The sequence below is a fragment of the Protomyctophum bolini genome (genome assembly GCF_963924005.1).
Source record: "Protomyctophum bolini genome assembly, chromosome: 5".
Classification (NCBI taxonomy): domain Eukaryota; kingdom Metazoa; phylum Chordata; class Actinopteri; order Myctophiformes; family Myctophidae; genus Protomyctophum; species Protomyctophum bolini.
Genome location: NC_137866.1, coordinates 6,625,459 through 6,642,776, shown reverse-complemented (window position 1 = coordinate 6,642,776; position 17,318 = coordinate 6,625,459). Strand labels below are relative to the sequence as shown.

At 43.5% G+C, this 17,318-nt stretch overlaps 1 protein-coding gene across 1 annotated transcript in view; it reads left to right on the top strand.

Annotated features, from left to right (window-relative positions):
- LOC308315793 (filamin-A-like) overlaps positions 1-16,859 on the top strand; it is a 48,971-nt gene extending 32,112 nt beyond the window's left edge. The window contains 16 exon segments of the mRNA XM_080763945.1: positions 1,155-1,254; positions 1,851-1,991; positions 2,521-2,649; positions 3,457-3,630; positions 4,412-4,573; positions 5,387-5,590; positions 6,656-6,808; positions 7,480-7,602; positions 8,164-8,430; positions 8,745-8,882; positions 9,566-9,681; positions 11,964-12,096; positions 13,132-13,308; positions 13,477-13,695; positions 14,134-14,328; positions 14,957-16,859. Coding sequence (XP_080620071.1) covers positions 1,155-1,254; positions 1,851-1,991; positions 2,521-2,649; positions 3,457-3,630; positions 4,412-4,573; positions 5,387-5,590; positions 6,656-6,808; positions 7,480-7,602; positions 8,164-8,430; positions 8,745-8,882; positions 9,566-9,681; positions 11,964-12,096; positions 13,132-13,308; positions 13,477-13,695; positions 14,134-14,328; positions 14,957-15,141 — 2,616 coding nt within the window. The 3' untranslated portion in view covers positions 15,142-16,859.
- Positions 16,860-17,318: the final 459 nt, after the last annotated feature.

Below are 17,318 nucleotides of genomic sequence, written 5' to 3'. Positions count from 1 at the left end.
TTGTTGCACGCTGCGTGGCACACACTGAAAATAGATGGGTGCCGTTGTTTAACCCATTCTGAACGGGAACCCATTTTGGTGTTTAGCATCACGTCATGCTTTAGCTATTGAAAAATAGCAGATCTACAAGCTCATATCGCGCCACCGAGTGGCGCGATACGAGCTTGTAGGTCTGCTATTTTTGAAAAATCGAAGAACGACTGACATTTTCAGAATCTGATCTCAGGTCAGAATGGGTTAATCAGACCAGTGTGTTGTCCAGTGGAAACCTCGTATGAATCTGATCTCAGGTCAGAATGGGTTAACAGCTGCTATTTCCGGGGTGTGACGCCCAACACGCAACTAGAAGTACACTGTGTGTGTATACTAAACGAGAGGTTACTATATCGCTGACATGTTGTTGGTGATTGTTGTTGCTTCTCGTCCCCCACACATCAGCCCTCATCCTTTACCTCCCATACCACCACCACCACCACCGACGACTAGACGTGAGACACTAGAATAGACAATCTAATAATGGCCGATATGCAATAACCGATTGATTGCACGGTTGGATCAATCCACACTGGTATCGCAGTTCAAGTAGGGTTTGCCTTAACACCTGTTATATAGCACCTGTGATTCTAGGTGATTACTAGTTTACTACTACTACTACGACCTGATGTATTAGACCTACTGAAGCACATGTCAAAACAACTAAAATGTACACATTTTCCAATTTGTGTCTGATTTGTTCTACGGGGAAAAGCTTCCCGACAAAATACCGATTTTTAAATCTACAGCCTTCAATCGTCACAAAAGGCTTTTTTTAAGATTCCAATTCCAATATAAAGTTTATGAAATAAAAAAATACAAATTGGCTAAAAACATTGAGATTATCTTGCCATTTACCGAAAATATCAGCCGATATTGATATGAACGATTAACTGTGTGCATCCCTAGTTTTAATTTCTTCTGTTGCATAATTATACTATATGTCTTATTGCTGCTTGTAAAGCACACGGAGATGCATTCTCTTATTTAAAAAAAAAAAAGTCTTAAGCTAAGAAAGGTCTGAGTAGAATATAAATATTTAAAATGTCCCCCATCCATCACTCCCAACCGTGCTTCAGAATGTCACTCGGTTAACACAATACCTCTACTCTGTCTCCTAGGCAACGGACCGACCAATGGGAATGAACGGTTTGGACGTGGCAGGGCTGAGACCATTTGACCTGGTCATTCCCTTTACCATCCAGAAGGGAGAGATCACAGGTACACACACACACTTTGTTTTTTTTAAAGATACAGAATAAAACTATTGCTTTTCCCCCAAAAAAACATTATTGCGAAATAATATTATTTTTGTTTTTTGTCTACTGCCCGTTATCTATGTTGATTTGGTTTTCATTGGGGGTTTTCATTAAGAGATGCTTGGAGGCAGCTGATGCATTTCAATTGCGTGCTGCATTACTCAAGGAAATAAGCAACAGCTGTGTTTCATTTAGTAGCTGAAAGTAGGCATGAGCTGCAGCTCATGCCCTCAGCGAGGCGCTATAGGGTCATCAAGACCAGGACTAACAGACTGAAGGACAGTTTCTACCCCAGAGCAGTCATAGCTGTAAACACTGACACTTGAACTCTGACACTCGACACTTTATGAACTAAAAGGACTTACTGTGCAATATGCGTTAAATGTTTGTATTTTGTGTTTTATATAGAGTATTATGTCTTGTTTTAAATGCACTGATCTGGTTTGCAATTCAATTTCGTTGTCTCGTACAATGACAATAAAGATATTCTGATTCTGATTCTGAATGTTGACTATTGCACCTGTGTCGGTCTATCCTCCCATTATTTTTTGTTTTTAGGTGATGTGCGCATGCCATCGGGCAACGTAGCCAAGCCTGACATCACAGACAACAAGGACGGCACCGTCACGGTCAAATACGCCCCCACCGAGGCTGGCCTGCACGAGATGGACATCAAATATGACGGCATCCACATCCCTGGTACTGTCCTTGTACAGATTGATCCCATTTTAACCCATTTCGGGAACCCCTTTTGGAGGTGTTGGCATTATGTTATGGTTTAGCTATTTAAAAATAGCAGCTCTACAAGCTCGTAGCACGCCACGAGCTTGTAGGTCTGCTATTTTTGGAAAAGTCGTGAAAATGTGGCACAAATCTTTGAATATATATATTTCAACATTTTTAATGAAAATTTGGCTTCTGGGGGGGGAGGGGGGGGTCCCTGGAACTACATATTTTGAGATGGGGGGGGGGGGGGGGGTCTGTGGCCCAATAGAGATAATTCTGGGGGTCCTTGATATAAAAAAAGGTTGAGCACCACTGACATAAACATAGGTTTTTCAGAAAAATGTTAGGATTTAGAAGATGGGTTTTGTTTTAATCGACCTCAGTCCAAAATGGGTTAATACATGTGTTGTGCACTCTCCGATCTTTAACTATTAACATGAAGCACTGACCCCCCCTCTCTCCCCACTCCTTTTGTCTTTCTTCTTTTTGTTCTGGTTTCCAGGCAGTCCTCTGCAGTTCTACGTGGACTACATGAACAGTGGTAATGTCAGCGCCTATGGCCCTGGCCTCATCCACGGCACCGTGAACAAGCCTGCCGTCTTCACCGTTAACACTAAAGATGCTGGAGAGGGTATAGAACACACACACACACACACACATACACACACACACACACACACACACACACACACTAGGGATGCACCAATGGTGAAATTATGCGCTGATGTTTCAAATAATGATACGTTTGTTTGCGTTGGGTCTACTGTGTAAAACCGGTGTAACTTATTCTTTCAAGCCTTTCATCACACAGTAATGTAAAATATACATTGTTCCATTTCATAATCACATCATACAGTACCCACACGTTTATGATCAACACTTTATTTGCGTTTTTTAACGGATACGAATAAACAAATAGACATGTAAAAAATATTATCCAAAGAAAATCGCTAAGAAAGTGTACACAAAGAGGAAACGCAAAAGACAATAACGGAATACAAATATACAGGCATATAGAGCGTCACAGTCCCGCCCCCTTTCATGACGACGAGTGGCCCGGACGAGAATTTAAAATTATTTTTTCCCATGGACGTTTCAAAATGTATTTATTTAAAGGTATTGTCAGTGATTTAATTTCACTTAATTCAAATATCACTTTAAAAAAAAAATAATAATAGAATTTATTATAATAGAACACAAGAATATAAACTATTAAGAAAAGAGAGGAAAAAAGGATAGACAAGATAATACCCATACTAAAAAAAGGATAGACAAGATAATACCCATACTTCTTTCTTAAACTTTACTTTTATTCAACCAAGAAAGGCCAGTAAAGCACCCCCACGACAGAAGTAAAATATCACATAAATCAACGTCAAACCCCGATCGTCAGAGAAACGAGCCTGATGGTGATTAATGTTGATTGCCTGTCCTCCAGGTGGTCTGTCCCTGGCCATCGAGGGTCCGTCCAAGGCAGACATCAGCTGCGTGGACAACCAGGACGGGACCTGCACGGTGTCCTACCTGCCTGTCCTGTGTGGAGACTACAGCATCCTGGTCAAATACAACGACAAGCACATCCCCGGCAGCCCCTTCTCTGCCAGAATCACTGGTAAATACACCCCCACAAATGGAAGAGTGCCTGATCTCCTTTTTTCTTTTTTTATAATATTTGTTTTATTTGGCAAGTGCAATACAATACATATAGCATTTTTATTACATATGACACAAGAGCAGTTCCCAAGATTTCTTCTTTTTTTTCCCCCACCCCTCTTCCCTCCCTCAACCCCCCTCCATGTGGCACCCTTTTTTCTTCTTAAAAGAAAAAAAAATCTATTCCCAAATCTAAGAAAAATGTCTATGCTACATTCCAAATCACAATGTGAAACATTCGGTGTTTGTTCATAATTACCCACATCGGAATAAAGAAAACGTTCGCTCTGAAAGAATATATATTCAAAGATGTGTGCCGCATTTTTACGATTTTTCAATAATGGCAGACCTATGGGCTATGATGAGCTTGTAGATCTGCTATTTTTCAATAGCTAAAGTATAACATAATGCTTAGTTAAAACACCAAAAGGGGTTCCCGTCCAGAATGGGTTAACCCTGGCATCAATATTTTTGACTATGGGGGGAAAAAAAGAAAATCATAATAACATTAGCTTGCAGATCAGCTATTTGTACGACGAATATCAATGGTGCATTTGGTGCAATATATATATATATATATATATATATATATATATATACAACAAAGTATAAATGACTTGAGTTGTTCATCATAAAAGTCGTGAATCTCCCGTAAAGTCAGTCGAGGTAACACGACAGCTATTCCAGCTGTGCTTTTTGTCGTATATGTTTACGGGACGTTCCTGTTGTCGTGTTTCCAGGTGATGACTCCATGAGGATGTCCCATCTGAAGGTGGGCTCCGCCGCTGACATCCCCCTGGACATCGGAGAGCTGGACCTCAGTCAGCTGACCGCCTCGCTCACCACGCCCTCCGGCCGCGAGGAGCCATGTCTGCTCAAGAAGCTACGGAACGGTCATGTCGGTGGGTGTCTCGAGAGGGCAAACGATTGTTTTAATAATGTGTGTGTGTGTTTGGTCTCTAAACTGCCTCCCCCTGGCCAGCCGGGGCACCTGATGGAGGGGAAAGGAACTGGTTGGAATAACGTGTTCCTTCCACGCGCTACGTCCAACCAGGGAAACTCCCCCCTGTCAGGTGTAAAGGAGCAACTTGGACACTCAGGCATGAAGGGAGCATGAGTTAAGTCCGTTGCTCTCCCCAGGTTGGCGGAGGGTGTGTAGAGCCCAGGATCACATTAGATGATTGGCACAGGGGTGGTATTTTCTCCTTGTATGTTGTACTTATGTTTTAAGTGCAGTGTTGTTTTTGGCAGCTAATTTCTATTTTAGTTTAGTCATAGTCTTCGGACTGAAACTTAATTTAGTTTTAGTCACATTTTAGTCACCTGGAATGTCTTAGTGTTAGCCTAGATTTAGTCTACTAAATCTATAGTTTATTTAGTCGACTAAAATGTATTTTGGCGGGTCTTGATGCCGTCGTAATGAGTGTTTTTACACTTTGCGACGCGTTGTGAACTTGTAGATCAGCTATTTTCAGCATGCATCCAAGTGTAAAATGACTTGTACTGGATCTCCCTTCCTAACATTTTAGTCTACCGGTAGTTTATATTTGTCGACGAAATTGTCAGTATATTCAGTCTTAGTTTTAGTCATCGTAGCTTAGTTTTCATTTAGTTTCCATTTGTTTTTGAAAATAGGTCATCGACGAACATTTTTCGTCTTAGTTTTAGTTGACGAAAACAACACTGTTTAAGTGTCCGTGTTTTTCCGATCCTAGGCATTTCATTCGTCCCAAAAGAGATCGGGGAGTACCTGGTGAACATCAGGAAGAACGGCCGCCATATTCCCAGCAGCCCCATCTCCGTGATGATCAGCCAATCGGAGATCGGCGACGCCAGCCGCGTGCGCGTCAGCGGCCAGGGCTTGAGCGAGGCCAAGACCTTTGAACCCGCCGAGTTCATCATTGACACTCGTGATTCAGGTTAGAAACGGCCGGTTTCTTTGGATAGAACTAATGCTGTGTGAACTAGTTAGCCCATTCTGACCGGGAACCCGTTTTGGTGTCAGCATCGTGTTATGCTTTATCTATTGAAAAATAGCAGATCTACAAGCTCATAGCGCGCCACCGAGTGGCGCGCTACGAGCTTGTAGGTCTGCTATTTTTTGAAAAATCGAAGAACGACTGACATTTTTAGAATCTGATCTCAGGTCAGAATGGGTTAATCAGACCAGTGTGTGTCCAGTGGAAACCTCGTATGAATCTGATCTCGGGTCAGAATGGGTTAGACATGTACAGTACAGTGTGCGGTTACATAAGGGACCTTACACATGATTTGACTTGACTGTTGCATGCCTTAGTAGACTATCGCACGATCCTACACTGTGTAGTACTGCATTGCACTAAACTAAAGTGGCTTCTCTGCCCACATGTGTAGTCGTACCTAGTTGTACCTTGTCTGTCCAGTGTCATGTTTTGTTGAGAACTATTTGTTGAGTACACTATTATCACAACGTCTCATGTTTGTGATTTGTTTGATGTATGGTTAACACGCGTTCGGTTCATATACAATGTTTCTCTTAAATCGTGGCATTATTCTGTTCATGCCACAACCCAGATTCGGCACAAACGAGGGACTAAATTATTTTCGCTCCTATGCCACCCAAATGTGGAACGCCCTACCAACAGTCATTAAGACATGCGAATCCCTTGACTCCTTCAAAACCGCTCTCAAAGGGCACCTACGGACGGCTGCAATTCGAAACTGGCCCCCGTAAAATCTGAATCCCCACCGCCCACCCCTTTTTCCCCCCCTCACTGTATATGTTTCTTTTCCCTTTTTACCTCACTTATGATGAATTCCTGTTCTGTTCTTTGACTATATATAATGTTTTGATGAATTGAACAAGGTTGTACCATCTTGTAAACAAGTGTAATGCTTAATTGGGTCGTCCACTCACAGTTGACAGTCTTTGTATATTGAGTTTGTGCTTGAAATGTACTGTAATTCTGCAAACTGTTAATGAATATTTCAATCAATCAATGCAGGATATGGTGGCCTGAGTCTGTCCATAGAGGGTCCCAGTAAAGTGGACATCAACACGGAGGACCAGGAGGACGGCACCTGTAAGGTCACCTACTGCCCCACGGAACCAGGAAACTACATCATAAACATCAAGTTCGCTGACCAGCATGTGCCAGGTACTTTTCCACTAGGTCATCTATCTAGAGACTTTAGTTGAAGGTGTATTAAGGGTTTATAGGCCTTTATAGCCTCCCAACACAAATCTTTTATCATTTATTCTCAAAGCATTTTCTATAATCTCAAACTAGACGGTATAGACAGACACTCCATCAGGCTTTGTTGTATTGAGTGTAGCTATAGTGTAATGTCACCTGTGCACAGCAAGATCCTCAGTGTTGGATAGCAAAAGAAATGGAGGGTATGCAACTGTGCACATGCATAAAGTGAATGGAAAATCGAGTGTCAAAGTGAGTTTAACGTTGTTTAACCCATTTTGGTTATGCTCTGTTATGCTTTAGCTATTGAAAAATAGCAGATCTACAAGCTCGTAGCGCGCCACCGAGTGGCGCGCTACGAGCTTGTAGGTCTGCTATTTTTTCTTTTTTTTCGAAGAACGACTGACATAGAACCATAGCTTTTTCAGAAAACTGTCATTTTCAAACGGACATTTTTAGAATCTGATCTCGGGTCAAAATGGGTTAAGAAGAGCGTCTGCTAAATGCCTAAATTGATGATTTAGCTGTGTAATGGCTGTAGTGTTCAGAAGAGATCACACTGAAAGGTGTGTGTGTGTGTGTGTGTGTGTGTGTGTGTGTGTGTGTGTGTGTGTGTGTGTGTGTGTGTGTAGGGAGCGCGTTCACAGTGAAGGTGACTGGTGAAGGCAGGATGAAGGAGAGCATTACCAGGAAGAGGAGAGCAGCATCGGTGGCGAACGTTGGCAGTCAGTGTGACCTCAGCCTCAAGATCCCAGGTGAGCACTTCCTCCTGTGACCACCAGGGCTGCAACTAACCATTAGTTTCATAATCGATTCATCGGCCGATTTAATCGGATTGTGACACTTATTTAGCTATCACCTAGAGTGGGGTAGAGTGGCTGGATAGTAACCTAACCGCAAGGTTGCCAGTTCGAACCGCGGGCTCCCCCAGAGTTTGTGTCCTTGAGCAAGACGCTGAACCCCTAATTGCTCCTGATGTGCAGGTTGGTGCCTTGCATGGTTTCCGCCGCCATCGGTGTGTGAATGGGTGAATTGATGCACAATCTATGTAAAGCGCCTTGGATAAAGGCGCTATATAAATCCACCATTTACCATTTAATTATAGTTCGTTTTATCTTTCATGCGTTTAGTTCACTTTATGCATCCGTCTACAACAAAAAAAGCTAAAAGACCTTGTGGTCTCCACTCCCGAAAAACCCCCAAAACATAACTTTATTTTTTCATTAATTTCCAAACGCATTTGACACACTTGTCCTTTGTTTACTTACTGTAACACATGTGTATTCAGAACTAATGAACCGTCCGTCTCCCCCCAGAGATCAGCATAGCGGACATGACGGCCCAGGTGACCAGCCCGTCGGGCCAGATCCACAAGGCCGAAATCATGGAGGGCGAGAACAACACCTACTGCATCCGCTTTGTGCCCACGGAGACGGGCGTGCACACCGTGTGCGTCAAGTACAACGGGCAGCACGTGCCAGGCAGCCCCTTCCAGTTCACCGTGGGGCCCCTGGGAGAGGGAGGGGCACATAAGGTTCGTGCCGGAGGGCCAGGCCTGGAGAGAGCCGAGGCCGGAGTACCAGGTTTGTGTGTGTGCGTGTGTGTGTTTGTGTGTGTGTGTGTGTGTGTGTGTGCATGTATCGTCTTGGTATGGGTGTCCTTAGCTGAATGGGTAGAGAGGCCACCTGGGAAATAAAGTCCCAGGTTCGATTCCTGGCCCCCCCCGGCTATGTGTCCATGAGCAAGACGGTCTCAGTGTGTTAATAAGGTCTGCATTGGTAGTTGTATGAGGAACTAATATCCACCATGGCCACTTACTTAGGAAAGGAGACCTTGTTGTCTGAACATTAATGTGACTTTTGTGTGACCCAGTTTCTGACCCCTGTGTTCTCCGTAGCCGAGTTCAGCATCTGGACCAGGGAGGCGGGAGCTGGTGGTCTCAGTATCGCAGTGGAGGGGCCGAGCAAAGCCGAGATTGCCTTTGAAGACCGCAAGGATGGCTCTAGTGGAGTGTCCTACATCGTACAGGAGCCTGGTAAGGGAGATTGGGGGAAATGACGAGAGATTATAATTTTGGTTACATTTGTACTAATGGAGTTCAATGAACACTGAGGATTTTGCTGTGCAAGCGTATCTGTTTTTGGTTGTTTTCATCACCTTCATGATGTCCTCTTGAAGGACTGGGAGGATTCCGTGTGTTTTTAGTTGCATTTATTTGTTTTGGTGACTTCCTGTCATTCGGTTGTAGCCCCTGGCTACTTGGTTGACCTGGTACCTCGTTATGTGCCCAGAAGGGCCCTTGGGTCTGCAAATCAGGGTCTATTAGACCCACCCTCCACCAAACTAAAAACTAAAGGTGACAAATCATTTCAGGCCGTAAAGCAGCCAAACTTTGGAACGCTCTCCCACTGGCACTGAGATTTTCTTTTCTTTCATTTTTTTTAAATGGCCTCAAAACATTTCTTTTTAAACAAGCATTTGTGGATGGTTCAACCTGAACTTAATTAACCTACCTTTTTGTTTTATGATGTACGCGTGATGATCATATTGTTGTCCTGTTGAGCGGATTTGTACAGCACATGTTTTATCTGCATTGTTTTGCTTGTTTTACCTTCTGTATTTGTATTGTACGTAAAGCACTTTAAATTGTGAGTCCTCTCTGTGAAAGGTACTATATAAATAAAATGTACTTACTTACTTTCTTACTTCCCCCTAAAGGTGACTACGAGGTGTCGATCCGCTTCAACGACGAGCACATCCCCGACAGCCCCTTCGTGGTCCCCGTGGCCTCGCCCTCGGACGACGCCCGGCGCCTCACTGTTGCCAGTCTTCAGGTGAGGCTCCGAGAGACGCACACACACGTCCCACGCAGCGTGTCACAGCGACACGCCCGCCAGGGCCAGAGCGCACCACCGCCCCACAATGCAGCAGCTGCAGGAAGTGCCGAGAGTTTATGGGAACGCGTGGGTGGTGGTGGTAGTTGGGGCCTACTTTTGGAGTCCAGAGGGGATTTGCAAACCTGTCGGAAACCCCCCCCCCCCCCCCCCCCCGAGTGTTAAATATACTTTAGATTGTGCAAATGTTTACTTTGTAAACTTTGCTTTACTTTGTAAACTTTGCATGAGACAGACAGGCTGATGCATCATATCGGGGATCAATAATGTAGTGCAGTGACCCTGTCACAGGTATAAGTAATGAATGCCTTTCCTGCTTCTGGTTCTTAGTAAGCGTCAGCGTCACTTTAGTTCAACTTTGGTGATGCAGTACAATTGCACAATTAGCTCATTTTGGGGCGGGAACCCCTTTTGGTGTTTTAAACATTATGTTGTAATTTAGCTATTTAAAAATAGCAGATCTACAAGCTTCATAGCGCGCCACCGAGTGGCGCGCTATGAACTTGTAGGTCTGTTGTTTTTGAAGAATCGTTAAAATGTGCCTCAAATCTTTCCGAAAATTGTCATGATTTTAGAAAACTTTTTATTTATTTTTTCCAACGTCGGGCCTGAATGGGTTGACAGCAATAACTTATTTCTGATAGTTCGGCACACATGCAGGGCTATCCAAGTACAGTTTGAGTCGATGGGGTTTTTTTAGAGACATCTGATCTCGGATCTGCCGCTGCTGCAATGTCGGGCGGTGCAAAGGCTTCTGGGACTTCTAGAGGACTGTGTGTGTTTCTCGTGCCTCGTTCTAAAGGCTCCCAACAGTACCCCCCCCCACCACCACACCCTCCCTCTAAGATGAGAAAGGGGCGCTAAAGGGTTAAAGAGGTCTTATCTGGGCTGTTTCCCCTCTCTTATCGTTGTTCTCGCTCACTGAGCCGCACATAATGTACTGTTCACTGTATATCATACACTTAATTTCACTTTTCCCACATGCACAAAGGTCTTTGGGGTGCAGTACTTAGTTTAGACAGTTTTTGGTTTAGACTAGTCATTGGTTAGACCAGTCATTAGTCCTACAACTAGAACCTAGTATCTCAAACCCTCACCCTAACCCTAACCTCCCACGGGGCAGCACACCTAAACCTAACCTTAACCCATGTCTAACCAATGACTAGTCTAAACTAAGTATGCACCCCAGGTCTTTGCATACAAATATACACACACTTAACTTATTTACGGGCACATTTTCTTACCTTCCTTCACACAGCTCTTTGTGAAACATCCACAACATAATACTTTCTCCCACTTTTCTGTTCAGCCCTGCTCTTTAGCCCTGTTAGCGGCCTCCAGGTAAGGAAAATGGTTATGCTAACATAGACCGTGGGTCGGTCTGTGTTACCATGGTGTTGTTTTATTGTGTTAATCACTTTAACCTGGCATCCCTTTTTTTAGGCATGTCATTCTAGGCAATCATTTTCCAAAACTTTTAACTTTTCAAAAAGCTTAGGTAGATCGTTTATTTGATCTATTCGTCGTACAGCTTGGGGTTAATCGTGGTTGAACAGCATTTGATACTATACTGATGGATAGATACGGTAGTTTATTTGTCTCGGTCATGGTTTATCCAACATTATTACATATACAAAAGGGGTTGACATGATACAATTGACCGAAAATATTATGCCCACCCTTTTGAGATTTCAGTAATCTCATAGAAGGAAACAAAGACTGAATAAAGAGATCCGTTTTCAACATTGCTGCATTTCTAATAAACAAAGGATTAAACAAAATCATGTGGAAAGAAAAAAAAAAAAAAATCTGATCAATCAACAGAAAAAGCACTACTTCTACCACTTATGATAGTGATAATTGTAACAATAATAACCCATTCTGAACGGGAACCCATGTTGGTGTTGGCATCATGTTATGCTTTAGCTATTGAAAAATAGCAGATCTAGGTATGCTATTTTTTGAAAGATCGAAGAACGACTGACATTTTTAGAATCTGATCTCAGGTCAGAATGGGTTCATCAGACCAGTGTGTCATGTCCAGTGGAAACCTCGTATGAATCTGACCTCAGGTCAGAATGGAATACTAATTGTAGCATTGCATTCATGGGGTAATGTCGCTGTAGTAGTGTGTTGAGCGTGTGAGTCTGTGTTGTAGCATTGCATTCATGGGGTAATGTCGCTGTAGTGTGTTGAGCGTGTGAGTCTGTGTTGTCGAGCAGGAGTCGGGCTTGAAGGTGAACCAGCCGGCGTCGTTCGCCGTCAGCCTGAACGGCGCAAAGGGCGTCATTGACGCCAAGGTCCACAGCCCCTCCGGCGCCCTGGAGGAGTGCTGCGTCACTGAGATTGATCAAGGTAAACCATCTTTTTTTTTTACATTATCCTATAGTATAGAGCACCGAAGTCTGACGTCACTTTCAGTAGAGGCCCGAGGGCGTCAGTCCCCAGGTTCATGTATTTGTTTAGTTGCATTGAAATCCCCATTGAGGCGATTTTAGATCGCCTCTGTGTTTGAAAAATAAACATGTCACCTCGGCCGCTTCACTCATATGGATATGAAGAATCAACTGACTGAGAGAAAACGCTAATGTTACTGCTGCTGAATTAGTTAGATTTTCGCTAGAAGCAGGACTGTATCATATATGAGTGACTGACTGTTGCAAGCGATACAGAGACACCTCCCTAACAATAACGCAGAGACAGCTTGTTTATTTTTGGACCACAACGCTTATAGTAGACGATATTAAGATCACCCCATGTTATTCTCCATAGAGAAATTACTTCCGCGAACCAAGGGGAATCGTCGGGATGAGCGAGTTACGCCAGGACTTCGGTGCTCTATAGCAGCGTTCAATACACTTCAATATGGTCTCGATCTGGATTATATTTCTATGGTTTGTTTTGTTGCCACCAGCATCCATAACTTCGGTCAGGCTCTTTACTGTGACCTTGGTGCATTGCACTGCATTATATACACTTTACTTCGCGAAAGCTTTAACATTTTCTTTTACAACATTCTACCATTAAGTTGCGTGTATTGTGTCCATGTGGATGCAACGTACAGATTCAAAGTACTTGTATGTATGTGCAAATTCACATGGTCGATATTAATGATGCTTAATTCATACATAGTCGAGCTTGTAGATATAAATCGGGTTTAAAAGTGCATAAATCGGTCTTAAAAGTGATTCATCCTAATCTGGTATATGCTGTTGAATTCAGGCCGCAAATGTAAATGTGTGTGTATACATGATTGCAAATGCTGATTTACAGGTCGGTGGGGAGAAGCCTGTGGTGTCGCAGAACACCCAACTAATTGGATTAGATGTTCATGCAAAATGTCAATTCTCCGTCTTCCCTAACCCTTAAAAACAATCTCCACTTCACTAGATAAGTACGCAGTAAGGTTCATCCCCAGAGAGAACGGCCTCTATCTCATCGACGTGAAGTTCAATGGCAGCCACATCCCCGGGAGTCCGTTTAAGATCCGTGTAGGAGAGACGGGCCAGGCCGGGGACCCTGGGATGGTGTCGGCATATGGACCGGGCTTGGAGGGAGGTTCCACAGGTAACAATGCTGGAACTCTAAAGTCTATTGTGACCTATTTACAAGCAGCCAAGTGTGGTATTTGCAAAAAGAATATCGGCAGCATAGCACAACAATGAATATTTGCTTTACCGGTAATTCTCATTTCTGTCAAATTTGCTCACCTCAACCTACATGTTACCCCCCCAGGCACTGCGTGTGAGTTTGTGGTGAACACCAGCAATGCTGGCGCAGGGGCCTTGGCTGTAACAATCGACGGGCCCTCCAAGGTCAAGATGGACTGTGTGGAGTGTTCCGAGGGTTACAGGGTCACGTACACACCGATGGCCCCTGGCAACTATCTCATTTCCATCAAATACGGCGGACCCTATCACATCGTCGGCAGCCCCTTCAAGGCCAAGATCACTGGTGTGTAGGAGGCATTGGGAAAACAAATGTAACATTGACTTGACCACATTCACACGCCAGTCAAAGGCGGCCATTGTGCTATTCTTTTACTTAACCCATTTTGACCTGAGATCAGATTCTAAAAATGTCTTCTATATCCTGACCGTTTTCTGAAAAAGCTATGTTTCTATGTCAGTCAAAAATAGCAGACGTACAAGCTCGTAGCGCGCCACTCGGTGGAGCGCTATGAGCTTGTAGATCTGCTATTTTTCAGGCAGAAACAAAATGTCAGATCTTGTAGATCGTAGAAAGTAACTGTGCGAATATGGTCAATAATGTACAGTGTGCACTCTTCTACATGCATCGATGATGATCCCAGATTAAGGGAGACCGTCTTAGCCTCGATGACATGACGATAGAGGTCTCTCGCTCATATCTCTTCTCTCCTAAATCTTCCAGGTTCCAAGTTGGTGTCCAGTCACAGTATGCACGAAACCTCGTCTGTGATGGTCGACCCCGTGACCCGCGCCATCAGCTGCTCTCAGCCCATGGCGGCTCAGTCGGACGCCACCAAGGTCGTGGCAAAGGGCATGGGCCTGACCAAGGGCTTCATTGGACAGAAGAACAACTTCAGTGTCGACTGTAGCAAAGCAGGTGTGTGTGTCTGTGGTTATACCAGTATCACCAGCTCAGTGGCCTTGTGGTTAGAGTGTCCGCCCTGAGACTGGGAGGTCGGGGTTCAATCCCCGGCCGGGTCATACCAAAGACTGTAAAAATGCGGCCCAGTGCCTCCCTGCTTGACACTCGGCATCAAGAGTTGGATTGGGGGTAAGTCCCTGCGACATACTAGCGTCATGTCCAGGGAGTGTACTTGTGAATCAAGCTGCCTCACGCTACAGAAACAGGAGATAGGCTCCTGCCCATGGCTCGGCAAGGCTACTTACTATACCAGTATTGGAGTTGATGTAGTGTTGGATCGGGGGGGGGGGGTTGTTATCTGCAGATCCCTAGTTCCAACCTAGCAAGAGGAAAATGTCAACGGTGTAAAGATGATGCTGCTACCGTTGAATATACTGTTGAATTTTGAATATTGCCTAATGTTCCGTTTTCACTCCTGGAGGATGGAACGACGACGACTAGAGTGAATTGGAAAGCGGAAAGTTCCATAGCATCGCCATAACTCTGACCCACAATCCAAGACATGTGGTTGACCTTGTTCAAGCCTGTGTGCTGCTTAAAAAAGTATTTATTCTAAGTTCTCTCTCTCTCTCTGTATCTGCAGGGCGTAACATGCTCCTGGTCGGCGTGGACGGTCCCAAGGTCCCGTGTGAAGAGATCCTAGTGAAACACTTGGGCAACCGCATGTACAATGTCAGCTACCAGCTCAAAGAGAAGGGAGAGTACATCCTGGTGGTGAAGTGGGGAGATGAGCACATTCCCGGAAGCCCCTATCACATCACTGTCTAAACCCCTCCCCCCCCCCCACCCCACCAACACCGATATCGGAGAGAAAGCCCTTTATCGTATCACTGTTTTACCCAGCTGAAATTTCTGTCCGTCTTGAATCTAATCGATCAGCACCTGCAATATTGTTGTTTACAAAAAAAAAACCCAGACCCTTCTGTGTCAAAGCAGAACCAATAAGAACCCCTGCGCCCCCCCCCCCCCTCCTCCTTAACATTATTGCTGTTTGACCAGTGCAGAAAACGAACTCCCATGTCAATGTTTACCTGAAGCCAGATATCATTGTGCTCCGAAGCTCGGAGTCTTTGAAGCCAAACATTTTCAACTTCACTGTAACGACCAACTCCAAACCAAGTCTCCCAAAGATGAATGCATAGACACTGAATTGTTCCTTTTCATCAGTCCACTCTACTCATCTCTTCCTTTCTCTCCCCCCCCATCATTATTTTCCATGCCTCTCCTAATCATTATCCACTAGTAGATTTAGAAAGGGGGGAATATGCACCTTTTTGAATTACTGTAAACTATAGCCACCCGTTTTCCATCTTCGAGAATGGACACCGTTTATGAACGATTAGGCTGTAGCATACTTTAAATAGTTTAGGAAGGAGGACAGGCTATCGCTATCTTATACTGTAGCATAGAATAGTTTTTAGCCTAGCATAGCATGGAGGTTCCCTCTCGCACTGCTCAAACCGCCCTAGAATGATGGAATACGTTTTTTTTCTAAACATATTTTTTGTGAACAATCATGCAATATACAATATTTGAAATGAAAATAACATGTTATGCCCTCTGACAAAGTTAGATGTATGTATGCCATGATTGTTCTCATGAAGATCTATATATATATATATTAAAAAAAAGATGTGCCCATTATTATGCAAGGTTGTTTTTGTTGCATTGAAATCCAGTGCTGGGTGACCCATGCCAGTCCAATGTGTTCATACTGCTCTCTAGCCAACCCATTTGTTTTACTTGCTGCTAGATCCCGTTTTAGGCACTGCTGTTCTTAAAACTTTAACCCATAGGGATTAGAATGAGGAAAATGGCCAACGCCAAAGGATTTGAGCGACAAGAGGTATATGTGAATACATAGGCTAGTGATGAGAGAAACGTTAATATCCGCTAGTATCGGCTATAGTGATGATGATTGTCAAAGTAGCTTACCGTCACTATTATGACATGCTTTCTTGGCACTTGATGTTGAGAAGATATTGCCTAGAGTAGACTGTGTGTTCTATACATGATCCAAATATGCTACACATGTTCCATACTGGCACTAAAAGTCACTCTTCAGACACAGAAAGACTGATGATAAAGAGAGCATCAGAACCTGATGAAAATAAGTTGTGTGATGTGGTCAATGTTTAATAAAAAAATGGAGCTGTTACATATAAAAAAGGGACATTTCCAGAGTTGAGCTGGACGGAAGGGCTGAAGAGTATTTTTGGTGTGTGAACTTTATGTCCTTAAATAAATAAATATAATGACCAAAAATGCTTTAATGAACTGTTACCTTGTGGTTCTGTAAAATGTCTCCCCCTCCTCACCTGCCCAGCCCTCCCTTCATCCCTTTAGCTCTGGCTTTGTGTGTGTATTCAGTATTTCAGAAAAACAAAAAAAAATAATCTTGTCTTAAATAGAAAAGCTTTTAAAGTGGTTGTAAGACTTACAGTATTTTGATACACAATAAAGTTGTCTAAGTATTTTTTTCTGTCTATCTGGTTCTGTATTGGGTTTTTTTTTCACTGCTAAAAGTTACATTAATATTAAGATGAAGCTTTGTCTAAGCCCTTTTAGGCCTGACCTCAACATTTAAAAGAAATCTTCTAAATCCTCCAGTTTTCTGAAATAAATATTTTCACAAATTTTCAAAAATGGCAGACCTACAAGCTCATCGCGAGCCACCGAGCGGTGCGCTATGAGCTTGTAGATCTGCTATTTTTCATTCGCTAAATTATAACATGTTTAAAACACAAAGGGGTTCCCGCCCAAAATGGGCTAAAGTTAAACCACAGTTGCCACACAAGAGTGAATCATTAATGAACACCAAAATGCAACATGTCAATGTCATGTAGTGATGGATATATTCTGTGCTAATTCAAAGCATGTCTCAAATAAATAGAGAAGTTACTTTTCTCATAAGTAGGCCTACGGTAGATTTGCATAGGCCTACA